Source organism: Erithacus rubecula (genome assembly GCF_903797595.1).
Source record: "Erithacus rubecula genome assembly, chromosome: 3".
NCBI classification, from domain to species: Eukaryota; Metazoa; Chordata; class Aves; order Passeriformes; family Muscicapidae; genus Erithacus; species Erithacus rubecula.
The window spans coordinates 27,991,725-28,012,207 of NC_136689.1; the positions used below are offsets into that span (position 1 = coordinate 27,991,725).

At 37.9% G+C, this 20,483-nt stretch overlaps 1 protein-coding gene across 1 annotated transcript in view; it reads left to right on the forward strand.

Annotated features, from left to right (window-relative positions):
- IGF2BP3 (insulin like growth factor 2 mRNA binding protein 3) overlaps positions 1-20,483 on the forward strand; it is a 108,934-nt gene that overhangs the window by 6,354 nt on the left and 82,097 nt on the right. The window contains exon 4 of the mRNA XM_079302318.1: positions 18,491-18,539. Coding sequence (XP_079158444.1) covers positions 18,491-18,539 — 49 coding nt within the window. The remainder of the gene's footprint in view (positions 1-18,490; positions 18,540-20,483) is intronic.

A 20,483-nucleotide genomic window follows, 5' to 3' on the forward strand; every position in this document is an offset into this window, starting at 1 on the left:
CCCCTGATGCAGCCACCTGTGTTCCACGGGTGACCATTAGTTGGGAATTGGATTGTGTTGCTAATTTTCAGTATAATGATGCTTTCTGCCCAAGACGCTTGGGAAAGGTTTTGTGATGCTAAAGTGTATGCATGGTGGTTGCAATGGTCATAGTTATAAAAAAAATAAAAATTAATGGCATTCATTTCATTTTTAGTCCTGTAATTTTCAAGTAGTTAGAAATATGCCCAAAGAAGACATGTTAGAAAATATGCTATTTCTTAGCTATATTTGTTCTCTTTTCTGTGTGCAAACTTAGAGTGTTTTTGAGAGTAAAGGACTAAAACTTCACATAGTGATTTAAAGTTTTTATTCTGTTTCTACATTCATTTTTGCAGATGTGAAAAGATTTTTTTGTTTTAATTTTTGAATTTTTTTCAGTTAGAGTGGAAATACCTAGTTGTGACTGTTCCCATATAGACAATGAGTCGTTATGACAAAACCAGATAATCTTCACCAATGGTGTTAATTGTTAGATTGTGGGAAATTTAATTTTTATAGTTCCTCATACTGTTTGGTCATTAATTAAAAAAAAAAAAAACCAAAGAAAAAAAACCCTTCTTGCTGCAGTTTTAAAAAATCAGCTGGAACACAAGAAACACAGCTGTAAATGTGTGTCCTGAAAGGTTGGTCCTGTTCTCGTTTTTCTAATTTCCCTTTACAGAAGGTACCCTGAGAAATATACTTGTAGTGGACTTTAAATTGTGCGTAGATACGGTAAATTTAAAAGGGGTGGAATAAAAAATAACATTTTGGAAGTGTAATTCAAGGGTAGTAAAAATATGATCAGGAAATGTTTAAGATTTTTTTTCAGTTTCTCCCTTTTTTCCCCTTCAAGCATGGGGTAATAACATTTTCCACATTTTTTGAGACCTTGAAAGTGATATTTTTGCAAAATGGGGCTGTGTTCATTTCAGTCACTCTTTTAAGTGCAGAGCATAGGACTCTACGGTGCTGGAGTCCTTTTATGGCTTCTGGCTAGCTACTGGGTGGACTTCAAATGCTTAATTTTGACCTGAAAAATTTTTTAAATGGCTTGAGATTTACCCACCTAACAGAAAATGTGATGCTTCCCATGATGCCTGTGAGAGAGGGACCCAGGCAGAATTAAAATACACTTTATACTTAGCCATGGGCAGGGCTAGTCCTTCAGGGAACCTCACAAAAAACATTCTCCACTCCTTAAACCTGTTCCTCTTCTTAGGGTCATCTCATCTTTTAGTATTTTATTGTCCTGGGATTTTGGCAAAAAAATATATAGTGGCATGGATCACAGCTAAAGACACTATCTTCTGGTGATTTCATCCTTGTGTGAGCCCAGTGAGATAGGCACAGGGCAATATTGATGTAGGACCTTTTTTCTTGCAATTTAAGAGTAAAATTTATTATTGGAATTTGATTATTCAGAATCAGTAAATGGGTGGAGAGCATGTGCAAAAATTAAATGCACTAAAATCTAAGTATGGATGACAACTTCATGTTTTGTTTCTAGAGGGGGATGGATTAGAAAGTTTTAGTAGATCTGATACATTTAGAATATCAAGGTGCTTTAGGTAGCTCCAGAGTGCTTCAAGATCATCCTTTTTTAAAGTACTTTTATTTTCATATGCAAAATGTGTATCTCCACATCAGTCCACTCTTCATCTCTAACGATGCAGAATATAGAATTATGTAGTTATATGCTAATTACTCTTGAAAGCCAAGATAAAACCATAACTTTCCCTTATTTTTGTCTAGAAACATGACAAAATCAAATACTTTAGGACTATAAAATAATTTCAGTCTAAGGCTTCCATACTTTTTTCCTTAATATTTTTCCTGGGCATATCAAATGTAGGCACTTGAATGCCTTTTCATCCTGCATCTTTGCTGGGTGAGTGTTACCTCTGCTGCCCAAATGAGGAAAATATCTTGAATGCCCCATTCAAAAATCTCCCCATCTGTCTGCTGGGGACACCAGTTAGCCCAGTGCTTACTGATGCTACCCAGCCTCTCTGGGCATGTCTGTCCATCTGGGTACTTCAGTGACAGTTGTTCCTTGTCATCAACTGGAATATGTAATTTGGCTTTGAAAAATTTGCGTGGGAGCAAGAGCTCCTGTGTGTTTGTGGTAAGTATCAAAAAATTGTAATTTTGTATTACCTCCTGGTTTCGCTTCTTTACAGATCTGCAACATTGGTTTGTGAGTGTGTTTTCAATGATACATGCATTTAAGAGAGAAGAAAATCTTAGTGTATGTCGTGGGATATTTAGCAAATTAAGCACATTACCCTCATATTGACCCTAGTAAACCTTAAAATACTGTATGTGTAATGGCAGTAAAAGAGTTGTGCCAAAAATGGTGGCTTTCAATTTTTTTTTCCTGCAAATGCATTGAAATTTCCAAGTGAAAAATTATAATATTAATTATTTTGCTGTCTTGTATTACTGTGACAGCTGGCACCAGAGGAACCTATAGTATAAAAGGTCTCCTGTTCAACACAGCCCCAGCAGCCGTGTGCTTCCCCTATATCCTCTCTCCATGGTGCAGGGGAACCAGCACCTACTCAAACTGTCCTTTTGCAGATCTGAAAGAATGGAAAACTGCCACTAACGTGCAAAATGAGGTCCAGTGCTTTAAATCAAGTTAAAATTTGGGTAAGAGCACAGATAATGAGTCAAAGAGGAATCCGACTCTACTCGGGTATGGGACTCAGTACAGAAATGAAACTGTCTTGAAATAGAAGATCTTCAGCTGGGAAGGGCTTTACTCCATTTTAATTTTTTTGGTGTCTTGATTATCTTGTGACTGTAGCCTCTGCATTATTTCTCACCAATCAGTAGTTTCAAAGAGAATGCATATGTAGACGTGTGTCTTATGTGTGTGTGTATATATATCCACATATGCATTTTAAAAGATTGTATTACCATAAAATAATTTGCAGTTTAAGAAGAGACCAGCTAAAAATATCTGCAGAATTTATAAAAATAGTAAGGTTGGAGTTTTTTTGGGGTTGGTTCTTTTTTTTTTTTTTTTTTTTTCCCGGTACCAATACCCTTGAACACAAGTGGAGCTGAATGTTCACTTTTGAAAGATTAACTTTCATGCTCAGCTGAACTTTAGGAATGTTATTTTAAAATATGTAGTCTACACCATGTGTCCAATACATTTTTCCTCTTTGAAAATAGCAGTGCTTTATTGTTTTGGTAAATTGTTTTTTAATTTTTAAATGTTAAATGTACAGGTTCTATATGTTTTCCCTCAAAAATAGAGCTCTCTTCACCTTAATGGAGCCTTAAAAATTGTAGTGCAGCAATCAAAATTCCCAATAAAGGGAGCTCTAGTGTGTGTGAACAAAAATTTCTGTTGGAAAAAATAATAAGCTTAAGTTATTAGTTGGGTTTGCAGTTACTTATTTTCCTGAAATTTCATATTAAAGAGCAGTCAGAGATGGAGTAAAAGCTTGTTGGGCTTGGATTTGGACTTAATCATTAAATATCTAGCGTGCATTGATCAAAGTGGGGCTCTAATTTTCTAGGAATAATCAGGGCAGGAGGGCTGGCTATGAGAAGGGTGAGGGATGGGGGAATCCCTCCCTGGGTGAGTTGTGCAGGTGCTCCAGACAACTTTGATCCTACAGCCTGATCCTGCACTCTGCCCCTGCTGCCCTGCCATGAGAGGGAATCCTGAATCCCAAGTGAGCTGCAGGAAGACTCCTGGGAAACAGAGCTGACAAAATGTCTTGAGCTTTAATAGCAAAAATGCATATATGTAACAAAGGCAAAATACACCAGGGTTTTTTTTTTTTTTTTTTTTTTTTTTTTTTTTTTTTTGTTTGTTTTTGTTTTTTTAACAATAGTTTTAAAATAGATACAGAACAGATAATCCAGAGATTTATTTTTGATGATAGAGTGGATTATTTGGTTTATACACATTGGGGAAATTCTTTGTGATAGTGGCTTCCTGGCTATCATGGAAGAATAGTTTAATTTTTCTTCCTACATCTAAAGTAAAAATTTCAAATAAGAGTCTTGTTAGGACAGTGCTTGGAAAACATAATTTGTGGAATGCTAGAGGAACCTAGGTGGTAGTTTAATCCATGTCAATAGACCATAAATATAATGTAAATATTTTTTAAAAATATGACTTCCGATATACATGTTTTAAATGATTTTCTGGTGAAAGTCTGGAGGCAAACTTATGCAGGTAACAGCTAGAGGAAAAAATTATCTGTCTTGGACTATTGCTGCCAATTTAAAAATAATTTTTCAAATTACTTTCATAACAGGCTCCCCTCACCTTTGAGCTACTGGTTTGTTAGGATTGTGTATTTCTGTGCTGCAGAGAGCACAAGGGTCTTTCCCAGCAAGGTAAACAGGATTCCTGAACAAGCCACATCTTTCTTGGTGGAGCAGCAGTGCTCTGGTGTACAGAGGGAGCTGTTCACCAGGGCCAGGAGTGAGGCATTCAGTGCCAAGTGTCTCTGTGTTATTGGTCACAGTGGGTGCTGGTGCTGGTCAGCAGCAAGAGCTCTGTGCCAATAGCAGCTCAATTCTTTGAGTGAGTTCTAGGTGGTGGTGGGCAGCAGCACAACTTGGTGTTATACCAACCAAAAGTGTTAAATCTGCCATTGCTGACCAGGAGGCACTACTGTTGACCCCAGAGAAGTGCTGCACTATCTCAGTACTTGTTTGTTACCTGAATTTACTCTATGAATTTTCTACCTGCACAGAAAACTTTCAATGTGAGATGAGGAATAAAGGAGGAATGGACAGCTCTTATTGCTGTTTTTTTAAAAAAATACTGCGTACTAATTACTAAATTTCTTTTCAAAGTTTAATTCTGGAACTCAGTAGGAGTGGTGTAAAGTTATTCTTTTACTGCTAATACTAGTTCATTTGAAAATGCATCAGAATGCTTATTCTGCTAAAATACTTTAAAAGAAAAAAATCCAGTCCCTAAAGCAACCAAACACCCCATGTTGTAATAGTGAAAAAGTAGAGGATCCATTTATTTAATAGATACTAAGATGATTTCTTCAGTGATGATCTGAGTCCTAACAGCAAATGGTGAGTTCCATCTATTTGATGCCTTGCTTTGAGTTGCTGCTTATTGTACTTTAGAGTGTATTTAAAAATTTTCATTTTTTTCCCTGTCATGCACTTGAGAAAGAATTTTTATAAAAAAATCTGATTTCTACGCATTCTTTTGCACTGGCTACCCTTAAACAAGAAATGATTGTTGACATGTAAATATGTCCCAAATTCTGCATTTAACATAGAATGGCAAGCTTTAGATAAAAGTGGTGTACCTACTCTTTGTACAACTGGGCTTTATGGCAGTTGTTCAATTGAACTCAAAGCATAAGCAGAATTGTGTTTAACTTATAGCTGAAGATGCCCAATTTTTCTTGAAAGTAATCTTGGGAAAAGAGTCTGAAGATTTGTCATTAACTGAAGTCTTGAAATTATAAGGATTGCTCTCTTTGTGTTTGACTAGCTTCACTAGCATCACAGAATTGCATTCACTGGCCGTGGTTGGATTTTGCCTGCCTCTGGGCAAACAATAAGCTTATGTATATTGCTTTTCTTTCTGGCCCTTGGGCTCACATCACCTGCTCCTCACAGCTCACCCAGTAGGACTGGTACTGGTTTTGTACACACTAAGCTCAGTATCTTAACATGGAACAGAGACTTCTGTTCAGACCCAGCAGCACACATGTGGTTATATCAGTCTCCCCCAGCACAGCACTGCTGCTTTTGGTGCTGGAGCATTTTAAAAAATGGTTTTCCAAATGGAAGTTGAAGTTAATATTAACTTTCTAAGCTGGAGGCTGCTGGTGGAAATCACATATGATTTTGTATTCCAGAAAGCCTCTCTTTGACACAGTTCTCACTTGTGTCACTGGATGTATTGCTTTGGGTGGTTCCTTTGGCAGAAAAGGAAAATAGGGCAAAGAATGGAATAGTCTGTTCAAATCTTAGTCATGTCTTACCATGAAGAAAACCCACAAATTCCAGGGGAACAAAGGGCATTTGAGCAGAGATACTTTTCTGGATGTGGCTGTGGTGTGTCACCTACCTGTTGAGACTGGACAGGATGGAGATCTTGGCCTGGTTTGGGGGCTGAGGAGGGGTCCTGACCTCTTTTCATTTTGCATTCAGCCCTCTGAACTTCCCTTGCTCTCTATGTAAAACGTGTATGTGGTTGAGAAGTATTACAGCATGTCTTTGAGGTTTGTGGGAGGAGAGGGAGGGAGTGATTGCTTTGTTTTGGGGCTTTGGTAGCTCCACTTCTGGTTGTGACTGGCAGCTCTGCCAGCATGGTTTGAAATAAGCTGAAATTTTGGGGCACGATGGTGGGGAGTAAAGAAGACACACAACCAGTAATGTTAGCAAAAAGTGGTTAGTAACCCCCAAAGAAGGATGACTTGTATCTGTGGTTAAATATCTTACAACACCACAGTCTTCCTTAAGTTTCTTTTGTCTTTTTGTTTTTTGTTTTTTTTTTTTAAATTTGCTATTTTAGCTTTCTCCAGCTCTTTTGAAAAATGTTCTTAAATCCTCAGTTGTTGGGTGTATCTATATGCAGGTGGAAAGGCTGAATTTAGAAGCTGTGAAAGACATTTTTAAACTATACTAAACTGTGCTCTCAGGTAAAAGCAACTCAATCTCTTTGTGGGGGCAAGTACCACCTAATTTAGCTATCTGTGTTTATAAATCAGCACCATATGATTGTAAAAATAAGATAGTAATTACTGTCTTAGTGTGATAATAAGCTTGCACATCTGTATACAAACTAAATTCAAACTAATTATCTGCTAAATAATTTATTAAATGTGGTCAAAATTATCATCTTCATTCATATGATCTTTGTTCATAATCTTGATTTAAATATCCAGAAAAATGCTATATCTTTGAAAACTGCAGCTTACTAAATGCAAATAATCTCAATGCTAATGATGATTAACCTATAAATTATACTTATGATTTAACTGATCAGCTGTAGCCTGATATTAGCCTTTTCTCTTCTTTAAAAGTAACTAATCCAAAATTACGATTTTGCTTAGTTTATTATGAAATGAACTAAAATAATGTCATTGTTAAATGCCATGTAAAGAGTGTACTTTCCAGTGAAGTAAGGTAAACTATTTTTATTCTCTGGTCATGGCAGTGTATTCAAATCTGCAGTAACAGTGAAAAATGTCAGTGCTGTCTGTGATATTCATCCTCAATATCTGTGTTATATGCCATTTTCTGTGAAAAGGAAATTTTAAAAAATGAAATTATTTAAAATATGATAGTATTTATCCTATAATTGCTCTATACACCTCTACCTAAAGTCAGGGCAGGTTTTTAAATAGTATTATTAATGTGGGGGAAATTATTATGTATTAACTGTAAATGTTGATAAAGAAAACACACTTGCACCTCTTATATACAAGCAATTTTTCAGCATAACTTCCCTTTGAAAGAAATTGTAGAATTGAAATGTTGCATAATTTAAAGTCAGTGAACAATTGAATTTTAGTTGTTGACTTTTCCAGTTGAACAGAATGAAATGATACTCTAAGGCTTTAATCAAGCCCTGGTATGAAAGCTCAGGGATTGCTTTCATATATTATACTATGTAAGCCTGTGTGCACTAATCAAAGCTGCTATGACAAAAGCACAGGAGATTGTTTTGGTAATTCTTAAAAATGAAGTTTAATGCAAGATATAATTAACAGCATTTCTATTAAGTAAATATAAAATATTGCAAAAGACTCTTTACATACCATCTATGATTCTTTAACTATGGCAGTACAAATTATTTACTGTGCATTGCTGTGAATACACTTATCCTGACCAAACTTTTTGCTCATAAAAAAAAAAAAAGGAAAAAAAAGAGAAAAATTTGCATGGTTATTTCTGCTTAAATGCATAAATTCAACTTCTTAAAAGATGGCAATTAAAAAAGAATTTTTTTTCAGTAACCAGTCTTTAGGTTACACTTTAATGGAAAAATATTTTGTATGTGTGCAAGACGTCTCTTTAGTTCTATGTACCAGCTGAAGGAGGGTGCATTGTATACTTTAAGGGTATAAAATTTTTTGAGGGGAGAGTATACAGGTCTTCTAAATAACATCTTACACTTTTCTGTAAGTACAGCTATGAAATAATTTCATTTGGTGCTGTTCTCTCCACAAACACTTTGTGTAATTGAACAGCATTAAATTTGTAGATGAGAATTCTTCAGAGAAAACCACTTCTAGAAAAGTGAAAATAATGTTTGAAAACCATACACCAAATTTGTTTCTCTTTGCAAGTAACAGAAATAACAAGTAACAGAAATATAGAAGAAGCAATTTATGAAGAAATTTCTGCATCTGTTGACATTAGCATAAAAATGGCAAGTTAAACCTCAGAGTAGCCACTTTTGATGATTTTTGGGCTCTGACAGGGCAAGAGAAAGGAAGGGAAGCTGTTTGGTGGCGATAGTGCAAACCCTGTGGGTTCTAGCACTCCTCTGGTGAAGGTGTTATATCTCATCTGATTTAGGTCACTTAATCAGTTTAAGGCCACGTGGAATTTCCATTAGTAAGGGACAGCACTTGAGTGCTCTTCTTGCTGGCATTCCATTAGTTCAACAAAGTGTACTAGTGGAGTAATGACTACAGCATCCAAGTGAGAATTGGTATCTGTGCATTCTTGGCTGCAGCATGCATCAATTTATACTCTAAAAGATTGTTTTAAGCTTGTGTTAATAAGGCTTATTGTAGTGAAGCTATTGAGGAAGAAGAACTTATTTTAAAGATATTATGAAACGTACAGTAAACTTGACATTTCTGATGTAAAGCTGGTGGAGTATTCTACTTTTTTTCCTGTTAGTGTAGTCTACAAGTTTTGAAAGAAACAATTTGTCTTTCCAGTACTTAATTTTTTTTTTTACTTCGTCTTAAGATTGAAAGGTAGACTTTTTTAATTAAAAAAAAACCCTATTATATATGCATTTCTGAAAAAAACAGTGATAAAATGGAAGTTCCAGTCAGTACAGATGCAGAGTGAAAGTTGTGTGTGCATGTGCACACACACACTCTAAATACTTTGAGTGGCTCTAAACACTGGAAAGAGTCTGAAACCTGTGGCTATACATTTGGAAGTGTTGATTTGCTCTCTTAATTTTAATTAGTTTATTTTGTTCCTTGAAGAACTAGGGCTATTAATATTTTTAGATATTATTATATGTACAGTTGCCTAAATTAAGTAGTTTGCCCTTGTTGCTATCCTTTTACATTGTGGAAGAGACTTGAAAATGTCAGGGAGCCAGTATGGTAGCTGAAGTTCACATATGCACTTAAAACTGGACTAAAAAGATATTTCCCTTATTCTAGTTGTACCATATAAACTTTCTGAAATTAGATGGTGTTTTCAGCTGCATGAATGTTTGTGCTTCCATTTTTTAGACCCCACAGGAATCTTTGTTTACTGAGATCCTTTTAGGAATTGGACATTAATTTGTGTCAGTTTTTGTAAAGCAGCCTGAGAGAGGCAGTGAACAGGATTTTCTTTAAAAATTGGACATGCAGGGTGAAACAGCAAGGTGGTGGTGAAGTGGGGTGGGTCCCTGAACTACCTTAATGCCATACTCAGTTTAAATTCTGAAGTAGCTTGTTTCAATCTGGAAGTTTTAAATCTGATATTTGATAGCAAAAAAAAAAAAAAAAAAAGAAAAGAAAGTAGCTAAGGCTGAGATTGTGTATCAGTCTTGCAATTAAATGTTGTAAGTGTACAGGAGGAGCAGCTCTTGCTATTTTGTTTCCCCTCCAGTCCCCAACCAGCACTGAATTTGTTCAATCTGGGGTGTACAGTGAACTCAAGTTGAGTATGGACAACTGTAGTTTCACTGAAGTGTGACCTGAAAGAGACCAGAATAGGTTGGGCTCGCTGTCTGTGGCTGGTGAAGGAATCTGGAAGCGTTTCCCATGCTCTCTGCACACACAGGCTCGTGGTCGAGCAGTTGGTCTCAGCAGCATGGTGGCTACTGAGTTTGTCTACGAGTGCTGCTAATTTTATTTGGGTATTTCAGTCTGAGAAGGGTGAATCACTGAGTTATTGTTAGATGAGAGCTAATCTGGTGCCATACCTCCCATACCAAAAAAAAAAGTTGCTGAAATTTTGCATAGTACGTGCTGTATGTCACTTATTTCCATTGGATTTCTAACTGGCTTGTAAACTCCTGCCCTGTAAGAGATGGTAGTAGGGGGAGAGGTGCAAAATAAAAACACTGTGAGGCTTTATCTAGCTAGAACAAAGTATCTTGTTGTCTTTTTAATTATTGCAGTCCTAGTACCTTTTTTTTTTTTTTTTTTCTTCAAAAATTGCTCTGAAGTATCCTTCAGCATTCCTTTTTGCTGCTTGGGCTTTTTAAAGGTAATTGAATTCACTGCAAATTAAGGGGAAAAAAAAGAGAGGAAAGAAAATAATTATTTTTTTGTAATCTACTGCATCCTAGCTCCTTACATGGCCACAAACTACAGGGGAACCCTATGCAAATTTCAGTCTGGGGCTGCTTCTTATAGCTGATGTAGATTTTCATAGCTAGTTTGTAATGGAAGTAGTGACTAGTTCAAGTAGCAGGGTCCTGTGGGCACTAGGAAAGCAGGTGATGGGAGAGAAGAAGCCCTTGGCTGTTTTGGTTGCTGAAGAAAACAAGGGGTGGGGAAAAGAAAGATAAAAGCTGAGCACAATGTCCCATTAAGAATATTAACTAAGCAAAATTTTTTTTTCATGCTTAGAAATCCTTCTGCTTTTAAAGGTGTTTATTTTCGATCTTTCACACACTTCATGAGTATTTTTGCTTTTATACACATCTCAGTTAGTTGCAAGTTGTGTGGTGAGAGAATAAATGGCAAGTGACCATAGCTTGAAAAAGTTTGGTCCAAAAAAATCAGCACCATAGGATGGTTGTTTAAGGAATTCCTTGCTCAGAGGAGAAGGGAAAGAGAAAATGTGGCTTTCAGAAAAAACAACATACACCCCCCATCCCACCCTGAAAAGAGGAGGGGAACCAAACACAAAACCAACCCAACTAAATGTCACAAGCCACAAAGATATGCCCATTTTTCTAAAGGATACTAAAACTTCCCATTAGATTTAAAGCAGTGTTTAATTATTTATAAAAAAAAAAAAATCTTTACAGCCTCTTCTATTAACAACACCTGGAAAATGAAAGTTTTTTTTTTTTTTTTAATGAGAAATTCAATGTTAGTATGGTAATGGCATATTCTTCAGAATTTTATTTTTAAAATGCCTTCATGGCCCACCCAAGGGAATTCACAAATAATGAATATAAGCTTTTAGTCTAATTAGTTATGTGAAGAATTATCAGGCTAAAATCCTAAAAGAGTGTTAACAGGTGAGATCCTACTATCCAGGTAATCCACCAAAACACAGGAACCACAGCTGGGCTTATGCTGCCTGATTTTCCTGTTTTGCATGGTGTGCCTTGGACGTGCCCATGTAAATCTTGTGGCTGTCCCTGCTGAGCATTCACAAGGTGCAGATCCTTTCAGAGTCACTGGAGTCACTCCTGCAAGGAGAGCACAGCCCTGTGCTCACTCCTTGGGCTGCGCTGGTCCCGGGCAGAGGTAGTAAACAAACCCCGTGTTTTGCAGGCAGTGGTAGGAAATTTGATCATCAGCACAGAGGGATCTGTGAGGTAATCCAAGAGCCATATTTTCATTCTGGATGCTGGGATAATGCACCTCCCCGAAGCGGCCGCTTTGCTGCGTTGTGCGCGCGAGGCGAAAGCGGGAAAGTGGAGTTAGGAGCCAGCTATTATGTTGTGCATGAGCTTTGAGAAAAAAAAATTTCTTTGTCTAAATTTTATGGAAAATCCTTATTCTGAGTGGTAGTACAGACTGCTTTTAAATCTGGGTCTGGGATTAAATGAGTCAACACAAAGAGAAGTATTGCTGCAGCTTGCCTGTGGCTTAGCCAAGTTTTGTCTGCTTGAATTGCTGAATTGGGGCTGAAATTGGAGCAATAACATTTCCTCTTCAAGTATTGTGCTGACCAGATCAGTGTGTAAAAATAAAAGTACTGATGTTTCTTAATAAATCAGTATTTTAAACCCTTCTCTTCTGCTAAGTAAGTTCAAAATGAAGTGGTAGTTTCCAACCCAATGTCTTGATTTGACAAAATGTAGTAACTGTGCCATCAGTGTGCCTTGTAATATACCCCAGAAATTAAATACCTTTTAATACAAGTGATATAAACACCTCTGTTTGTCAGGTAACTGAACCAAAGTCTGTTTTTGAAAGAAATTCAGAATGTCTTCATTTTAGGTAGGAAGTGTGATCCTTTGGTTTTGTATTAATCAGAACTAGGAAAAAGGACATTTAGATATATAATTACATGAGGAATTTTTTAGGAGAAAGCACATTGAGATATATAATTGCATGAGTATATGCATCCAAAATTCTATAGGAAAAAGGATGGCTTAGAATGTCCATTCAATATGCTTTGTTTGAATGGACTTAGTGCTGTTTGTGAGGTACTTTTAGGAATCAGATGTGAACAATACAGAGTGAAAAGATTGCTTAAGCCCATGAAATTTCAGTGTGAAGAGAGGGGTAGGCAGAGACTGCACCACCTCTTGCAGGACAAGCCACTCCAGTGGCTCAGTGTGTATCATTACCTACATTTGCCATGAAGAAAATAATGACAATTCTCTCACCCCACCCTGTTACTAGAAAACTACTGCTTTTTCTCCCAGCCACACTGATCTGAATTGAGAGTTAAGGATTATTTGTTTTGTCCCGTAAACTTGGCTTATTTTTTTTCTTTCTTCCCTCTAGAAAAGCATTAAAAACACTGATTCACTCTGTGCCCAAGCATCAACTAATTGAAGCAACCAGAGGGGGAGAAACTAATGAACTCTGTGTGGGGGTAGTTTTGTGTGGGATTTTCCTTGCCTGTTTTTATTTTGCTGGCTGCAGAATAAACAATAAGTGACACCTCTTTCCCTTCCCCTATAAATTTAGTTGATTACCAGCAGTTTTGTGTTTGGCTACAGGAGTTGCTAACTTTGTTTCCATGGCTGTTCCTGTCAGGACTTTTTATACAGAACTAATTTCTTACCGTATGGCATTACCCACACTCCATAGGAGTTTTTGTGCTGTGTGGTGTTTCTTTAACATTTCATCTCCAGCTGTCTATGTTTAGTTTGGGTTGTCAGTGAAGTAAGCCTGAGAACTGACGATTTTTGCTGTTCTTTGGAGCTCAGGGAGCAAAGTGGCTGTTTTGGTGAGTGGGTTTGTGCTGGCATCATGAATTAGCTGTCAGAGCTGGAGGCAGCACTGGGGTACCAGCATTCACTCTGCACCTGTGGTGTAACCTGCCAAGACTCCTTCCAGGTAACCAGCATGGCAGTGCAGACCTAAAATAGAGGAAATGGGCAAGCATTTACTCTTTGCAGGTTCTTAAGAGTGGGAAAGGTGTAGACCATTTGCTTTCTATCCCATAGGTATCAAGTTCAAACAGTTGAATGGACTAACATTGTCGATGTTCACTTGATCTCCTTTCTAGCATGTTTAAGTCTTTTTCCATAGGCTCTTGTTTAAAAGGAGTGTGTTTGTGCTCTGTGGGTTTAAGGCATTAATGTTGTGTGTAGTTCATGTGGCTGCTGAAATAAGAGACTATTAAGTGGTGTTATTGTTGAGAAATGGGAATTAAGGAGTAGCAGGCAGCATGTCTCTGGGGTGTGGAGGGAGGTTGGTGAGAAGGGTCTGGTAAGAGTGTAGATAAAATGGTGTGCAAGTGCAGTCACTTTGATACTTGCATTTATTTCCCTCTGAAATAGTAAAATTTTGACACATCTATGAGATTTAAAAAAAGGACTGTGAGCAAAAGCATGATACTTTATTGTTCTTTGCTTTATAATTGTCTATCTTCTCTTACTTAAGATTACTTTCCCCTTAAGGGAGGTGCAATCTGATGTTTGCTAAGTGTCATATAAAGCATAGAGTGAGATTGTATTAGTGAAAGTGAGTCATAATACAAGGATGCAAAACCAGACAATTTTGACACCCTTTTAACTAAAGGGGAACTTGATATTTTGAATAAAAAAATTCTGGAATATTGACAGCAAAGAGTAAATGAAAGGGAGTACATAAAAAAATTAAGAAAAGCTACAATTTCAGCATTTTCTTTTTCTCACCATCTTCTTGAGACATGTTTAGTATTGTTTCATATGTGTGGAAGGTTCTCGTAGGTTGGGAGCACTGGGTGTCCCTGTGCATGTTTGCTCTGTGTATTGATGTAAGAGAGATTACCCCTTCAGAGATCACTAAAATGGCTTTTAGTAAATTATCCATCTTTATGGTACTTTGCCCTTTCTGTGTCTGCACACACATGTAGCACAAATATGCTCCTTGCCTGGTGAAGGGGCACAGTAGTGGCTGCTTGTTTTACTTGCTTTCAGTGTTGCAGAATCATTTATGTCCCCCAAATACAAGGCTCTGGGTCTGAACATCCCCAGAATAAATATGCTGGCATATGGTCATCAGCAGTGGCTTAAAGTATCTGAATCCTGTTACCTGGATAGTACCTGAAAAGGAGAATTTAAATGTGTGCAATTCCTCTTAAGAAAAACAAATTATTGCAAAACAATTGCTTATGGACTAACCTTGTACAGAAAACAGAGAAGCCTCTTTTCTTCTTATCCAAAGCACTTTTTATTGGGTATCTTTGAAAAAGAGAAATGAGTGGGGATACCTGTTCACACCTGCTGTGAACACAAGTAGCTTTCCAAAACCTTAGTATGATACAGAACACAAAACTAATTTGCCTAACTTTTTCCAGTTGACATCTATTTGCAGTGCCTATTTAGAATTGGAGAAATTAATTAAGAAATCTGCTTAAAAAGTGCAAACACAAGGCTTACATGAGTCACATTGATGAGAGGTGCTGGCAGGGTTTTACTAAGGATTTAAGACTAAGTGGGCTAAATATTAATTGAAACTAATTGTAATAAAACACCTTCATGGGATGACAAAGGACTATTTCTTGTGTTACCCACTAGGTGTGAGTGCAAGTAGTCATAAAGTAACAAAACTTGAGATCATTTCAAAGCAGAACATAACGAAACCCTCTGTAGGGTTCTGCAGCCTGGGATAAAAAAGCTACGGGATCTTTGCATATTATCTATTTTGCTGAGGAAAATAGGGTCATGAGGGAGATGGAAGGCATCCTGAAAGTGCTAACTGCCTGAGCTGGGAGTGTATTTCCAGGAACATACGCTATACTTTTTCCTTTCCCCACCTATTTTGTGGAGTTCTGACTCTGCTGAAGTCGGAACGCATCCTCCTGCGAGCTGTCGCTGCTCTGTCAGACTGAGCCAGGACCCAGCTTTGCCCCTTACCCTTTGCTGCACTTTTGCATTGGTTTGGGGTTTTCCTGGGGAGCCTGGGAGCTGTTTTTCTGTGGGCTCACGAGCAGCAGAGCGAGTGCCTGCAGAGTGGCTGCCCTGCAGCCGAGAGAGCCGGAGCCGCGATCCAGCGGAGCTGCATCCCGAGTTCTGGAGCACCACGTGGGATGAGGCTTCTGTCTGCTCGTGCTGCTCCTGAGAGCACAGGAACAACTAGCTCATTTCTAGCTATCCCTCCTGTGTGTAGAGAGGGGGAAAAGGTACAAGCTTTGTTTTTTAGGCATTCTTAAGGAGTATATTAGGACTTCCTAGACAAGGGGCTTATAACAGCAAATGAAACGGCAAAATCTCAAGTGTGTCCATGATCTCGAATGCTGGTTCTGTGTGATTCCTCTATTGGCCATGCAAAGCTTTATTCAATTATACTTTTTCCCTATGGCTAATTGTGATACAGAAATAGTTATGATAAAAAATTACATGCATCAGTAAATACCAGATTTCAAACTTGTGCACTAGGTGATAAGTGTTAAAATTACTTGCAGTCAAGAAACTGATGAATGTACAAACGGTTTCAAATTAAATCGTGTGTTTATAGCTATTCTTGTACTTTTGAAGTGACCTTTCAGTTTTGTACAATAGGTGTCTCACTATTGCCATAAATTGAGGTGCACAACAGTACTGTACCTGTTTTGTACTTAGCTTGCCATTTTCTTTTGCAGTCTATGAATGTAGCAGGGGAACTAGTAGTTCTATGGTGGCATTTCTTCCTTGCTCATCTCCTTCTCCTTTGCAGGATGTTCAAGTTATTTTTGTGCTGCGAATGTTGTCTGGCTAAAGTTTTGAATTGTATCAAACTTTTTCAGTCCCTTGAAGTCATTAGAAAACTAGAAGCATTAGATGACTAAAAGCACAGACTGCTTTTTTTTGGGTCCATCTTTCGGGTGTTGATCAGTAGAGAAGATATGTAGGTTTTTCTTCTGAAATGAAATGTGAGGTGGTAGTTTTGTGAAACTTGTGTGTTTCTGGAAGGGACTTGCCCACCACCTCCCTTCTCATCAGTGGAAATTCCCTGTCCAATGTGAGCTCTGCTGGCCAGGCTTGGGCTGTGGGTCTTGGGTGAGACCTGCTGCTGGTCTGGTGACAGGGCTGTTGGGCTTGGACCCTTCTGTGAATGGCACTCCTTGCTATGATACTCATGAATTTTAATTTGGATCTACAAGTGTGAGAGAGTAATGGCACAGCACGGTTTGGAGCACATTGAATAGTGTATTGGCTGCCAATTTTGTGGTTTGGGGTTTTGCTGTATTAAAATTTCCCAGTATTTTAAATATTGAATTAACATCTCCTTTTATGTTCTGCTTCAGGACCCAGCTTCCAAGTTTCAGGTTGCTGTGAGATTTTGATGTTTCAGAGCAGTATATCACTACTTTAGGGTGACTGTTTTGCTGCAGTATCACTAGCTGAGATGAAGGTCTAAGGAAAACTTTGCAGGCTTTAAGGAAATTTTCTGTCTTCCCTATTGCAGTGAAGCTGCTTCTTACTTTCCCTGCTTTATTGAAAATGAAACCTTAACTGGGTTGTGTGTGGTTTGGGTTTTCGTTCTCCCTTCCTTGCCTATTTATATGATCAAATGCTGAAATCTGCTCCTACTTGCTTGAGAGGGAGTGAAAGCAGCTGAGAAATGCTACAAAACTAAGACCTGTTTCTGTTTTCTGGCCAAATCATGATTGTTGTTTGGTCTCATGGTCACAACATGTTGGGGGTGACACCTCCACATGAGGAGCAGTTTGGGCAAGGTGGCTTTGTGCTGTAACCTCTGCTTGTGCCTTGCACAAAGCCTGCTGGGAAGAGCATTTCAAGATGCAAAACACTCACTGCAGGCCTGGGTAGGTGGTGGTGTTAGGGAAAGGAGTGTATTTTAAAAGGATTTGGGGGCGAAAAGGAAAGCTTTTGATTTTATTGCTAGACAGGAACATCTCTAAAACTTGTTTTGCTTGAAGACTTCACTGGCTTGTATAAATTCAACTGTTATGAAAAGTCCTTAAAATATTAAGCTTTTTTTTTCATTATTGAGCAATTAAAATGTGAGATAGAACTAGGTATTTGAACACAAGATGCTTATTTTAGTTGCTTTGGTGCACCAAAATGCAGTTGAGACCTTCTAAGTCTCAACTTTTCTCTCTTGTCCCCTCTCCCTTCCCCAGAGCTCCCCAGGACAGCCAGGCTGACCCTTCCAGCTCAACATACCTGAGCCTAGCCGAAACTGTGTTAATCTACACATTCTTGTAAATCCCGAGGGGTTTGTGGCATCTCTGGCATTTATTTGTTCTCTCACTTTGGGGGAAGGGAGGAGACAAAGGACTTGGCTGTGAAGGCAGCCAGCACACTGCCAGGCTTTGCAGTAGCACTTCAAAGTGAATGTTTTGTTTACTAGATAAGTGAAAACTGATGTAAATTTGGGGTGACGATACAATGAATTTACTGATTCTTATCTTCTTCTCCCAATAAGGAATGAAGAATGTTAGTCATGTAAATATTAGAAAATAGTCTATCATTAGATTAATGAAAAGCTTTAATATTAAAACAAATGTATTCATTCAAATTTATATTCCTTACCTTGAATGTAATATCCTGATGTATTGCCATGGTGAATTAAAAAAAAAACCCAAATACAAAATAACAACAAAAAACTCTTAGTGTGTGAAGGAGAACCCAGTACAAATACATGGGATTATCACACCCATTTATAACAGAGAACTAGATACTAAAGGCCTTAAAGCTAAAATAGAAATACTCTTCAAGAAAAGTGGAGGCTTCATGAAATGTAACAGCTGTCAAATGTGTAACAAGTATTTCTGTAACAGTTCTTTGGACTTGAAATGGTTTTGACCTGACATTCCCCCCTCGGCGATCTGTTGGTTTTTTTGAATTCTGTATTTGGTTTTGCCCCTTTTAGTATGACAGATGCTTAAATGTATGACACTGCTATGTATAGTCTATCTTGCAATAATATTTTCTCTGGGTTTTTTTTAAAAACTATTTTCTTTAATTTTTCTGCAGGAGTCGGAAGCTTCAGATCAGGAATATCCCGCCTCACTTGCAGTGGGAGGTAGGAAGTTACTTAAAAAAAAATTATATCTTTGCTTAAAAATTATGTTTCTGTTTCTTTCTTTATCCACAGGACTTTTCCCCTTCCCCCACCTTTCACTTGCTTTGCACACACCACCCATTCTGTTCTGGGGAAAAATCCTTTGGAAGAGGGAACAATAGAGCCTTCTAAGCAATTCAGATAACTGCCTTCATTTCTGTTTTCCAAGTTAACCATAAAAAATGTTGAAATGGATTCCTTGGTGAATGCTGACTTCCTGATGCAGTCACTCTCTTTGACTGAAAGTTCATCCATTTTGGACCTTGCCAGTGTTTGGTGTATGAGTTCAGCAAACTTAATAAAAGTTCTTATTTAAATACTTGGTTAAAAACCTTTACATTTACAGAAGCAGAAATTTAGATCTGGTCCTTTCTTTGGGTGTGGGGGATTTTGGGGCTCTTGTTTGTTTTCCTTGCCCCTCTGTATTGGTAGCACTATGGCAAATTGTTCACAGTATTCTGGTTATTGGCTCTCACCAGGATAATACATACTTGCTGTTTGCACTCCACAAATTGTGTTCTAATTTTTGCAGTAGGTGGCCAACTGTGAGAACAGCTAGATCTGTTTTCTTTACTGTTTTTCTGCCTTGTATATGGTTAAAATGTTTTTTGTGTTTTATTAGTGGTAAGTCATCCTCCTGCCTGAGGGAGTTTAGAGGGTGGTGGGTTTGGGGATAAAACTCTGGTAGCATTGTTCTCCAGCAGGTCTGGTCTCTTGCCCTCCTCTGACTTTCCATCTGCAGCTACTTCTTTGTTTGCACTGCCTGATTGCCTCCTAGCTTTGAAGGAAAATGGAGGCATTGGTCTGTTGAATCAAGGCTGTCAGCCACAGGGTCCCTGTAAGGTGTCACACCACCCCTGACTGCTCCAGCCTGCCTTTCTGGAGCCATGTGAGCTTTTCTTCTGCACTTCCCAGCTTAACACTATCCACTTGATATCTCTTATTTCTATTTCATTTTATATGTCAAGCTTCTGTGAAGTATAATAAAAAAAAAATAGTTGAGGCTGACTAATTTGAAGATTAACTTATTTTTTTGGGTACAAAATTCATCAGAGGATTTTGTGTAGGAATAATAAGTATAGAGCAGCAGCATACAACTCAGATGTGAATAAACAGGTGTTTAACAGAAGTGCTGTTGAGCAGAGTACTTAAAAATGCTCCTACCTGCTCATGACTCCTTGCACATGTAGCTAATACTGCCTGCATATATGCAGGCATCTACCCTGTTTCCCATCTGCTTTCTGGCTTTTAAATGATCCCTCTTCTCCATTGTTGCAGTTTCTGTGGTGACATCTGGTCTCAGACAGATGTTTTCTCTGCCCCTCTTTTTAAAAACACTTTGTCTTCCTGAAGTTCCCAAGGAAGGGTTAAAGTTGCCCCTACTAAAAATCTTCTCAGCCTTGCCTACATGTCCTCAAGTTGCTTTTACAGACCTGACCCTCTGAGCATAGAATTTATAGACCACAAAATTTCTACAAGACCTTTTTTTTTTTGCATTCTCTTGCAATATCAGGGTTGCCTACCAAGTACAGTTTGTCCACTAAATTTTCAAGTTTTTCTTTGTAAGTGCTGATGGTCTGGCACCTCTGCAATTAAGCAGGTAAGCTTTGTATGTCCTTAAAACAGTGCTGATAAAGTACAGTGATTAAATTCATCAGGGAATTGCCTTCTGTCAGTTTACATTGGGTTCTGACTTTTTTTTTTTTTTTTTTTTGGTGTTAAAATCCTTGGAGAAACTTCCTTTGAGCTCATAAGGTTTTTGATGATTCCCCTTAAAACAAGTCTCTGTGGGGGAGTAGAAATGTATACCTCCAGAGAGATATTTATATGAAGCAATGTTCTTTCAGAATATTTTCTGAGAGGATGGTATGTAGTGAGCACGTGTAGCAGCTGGAGTGATTTTAC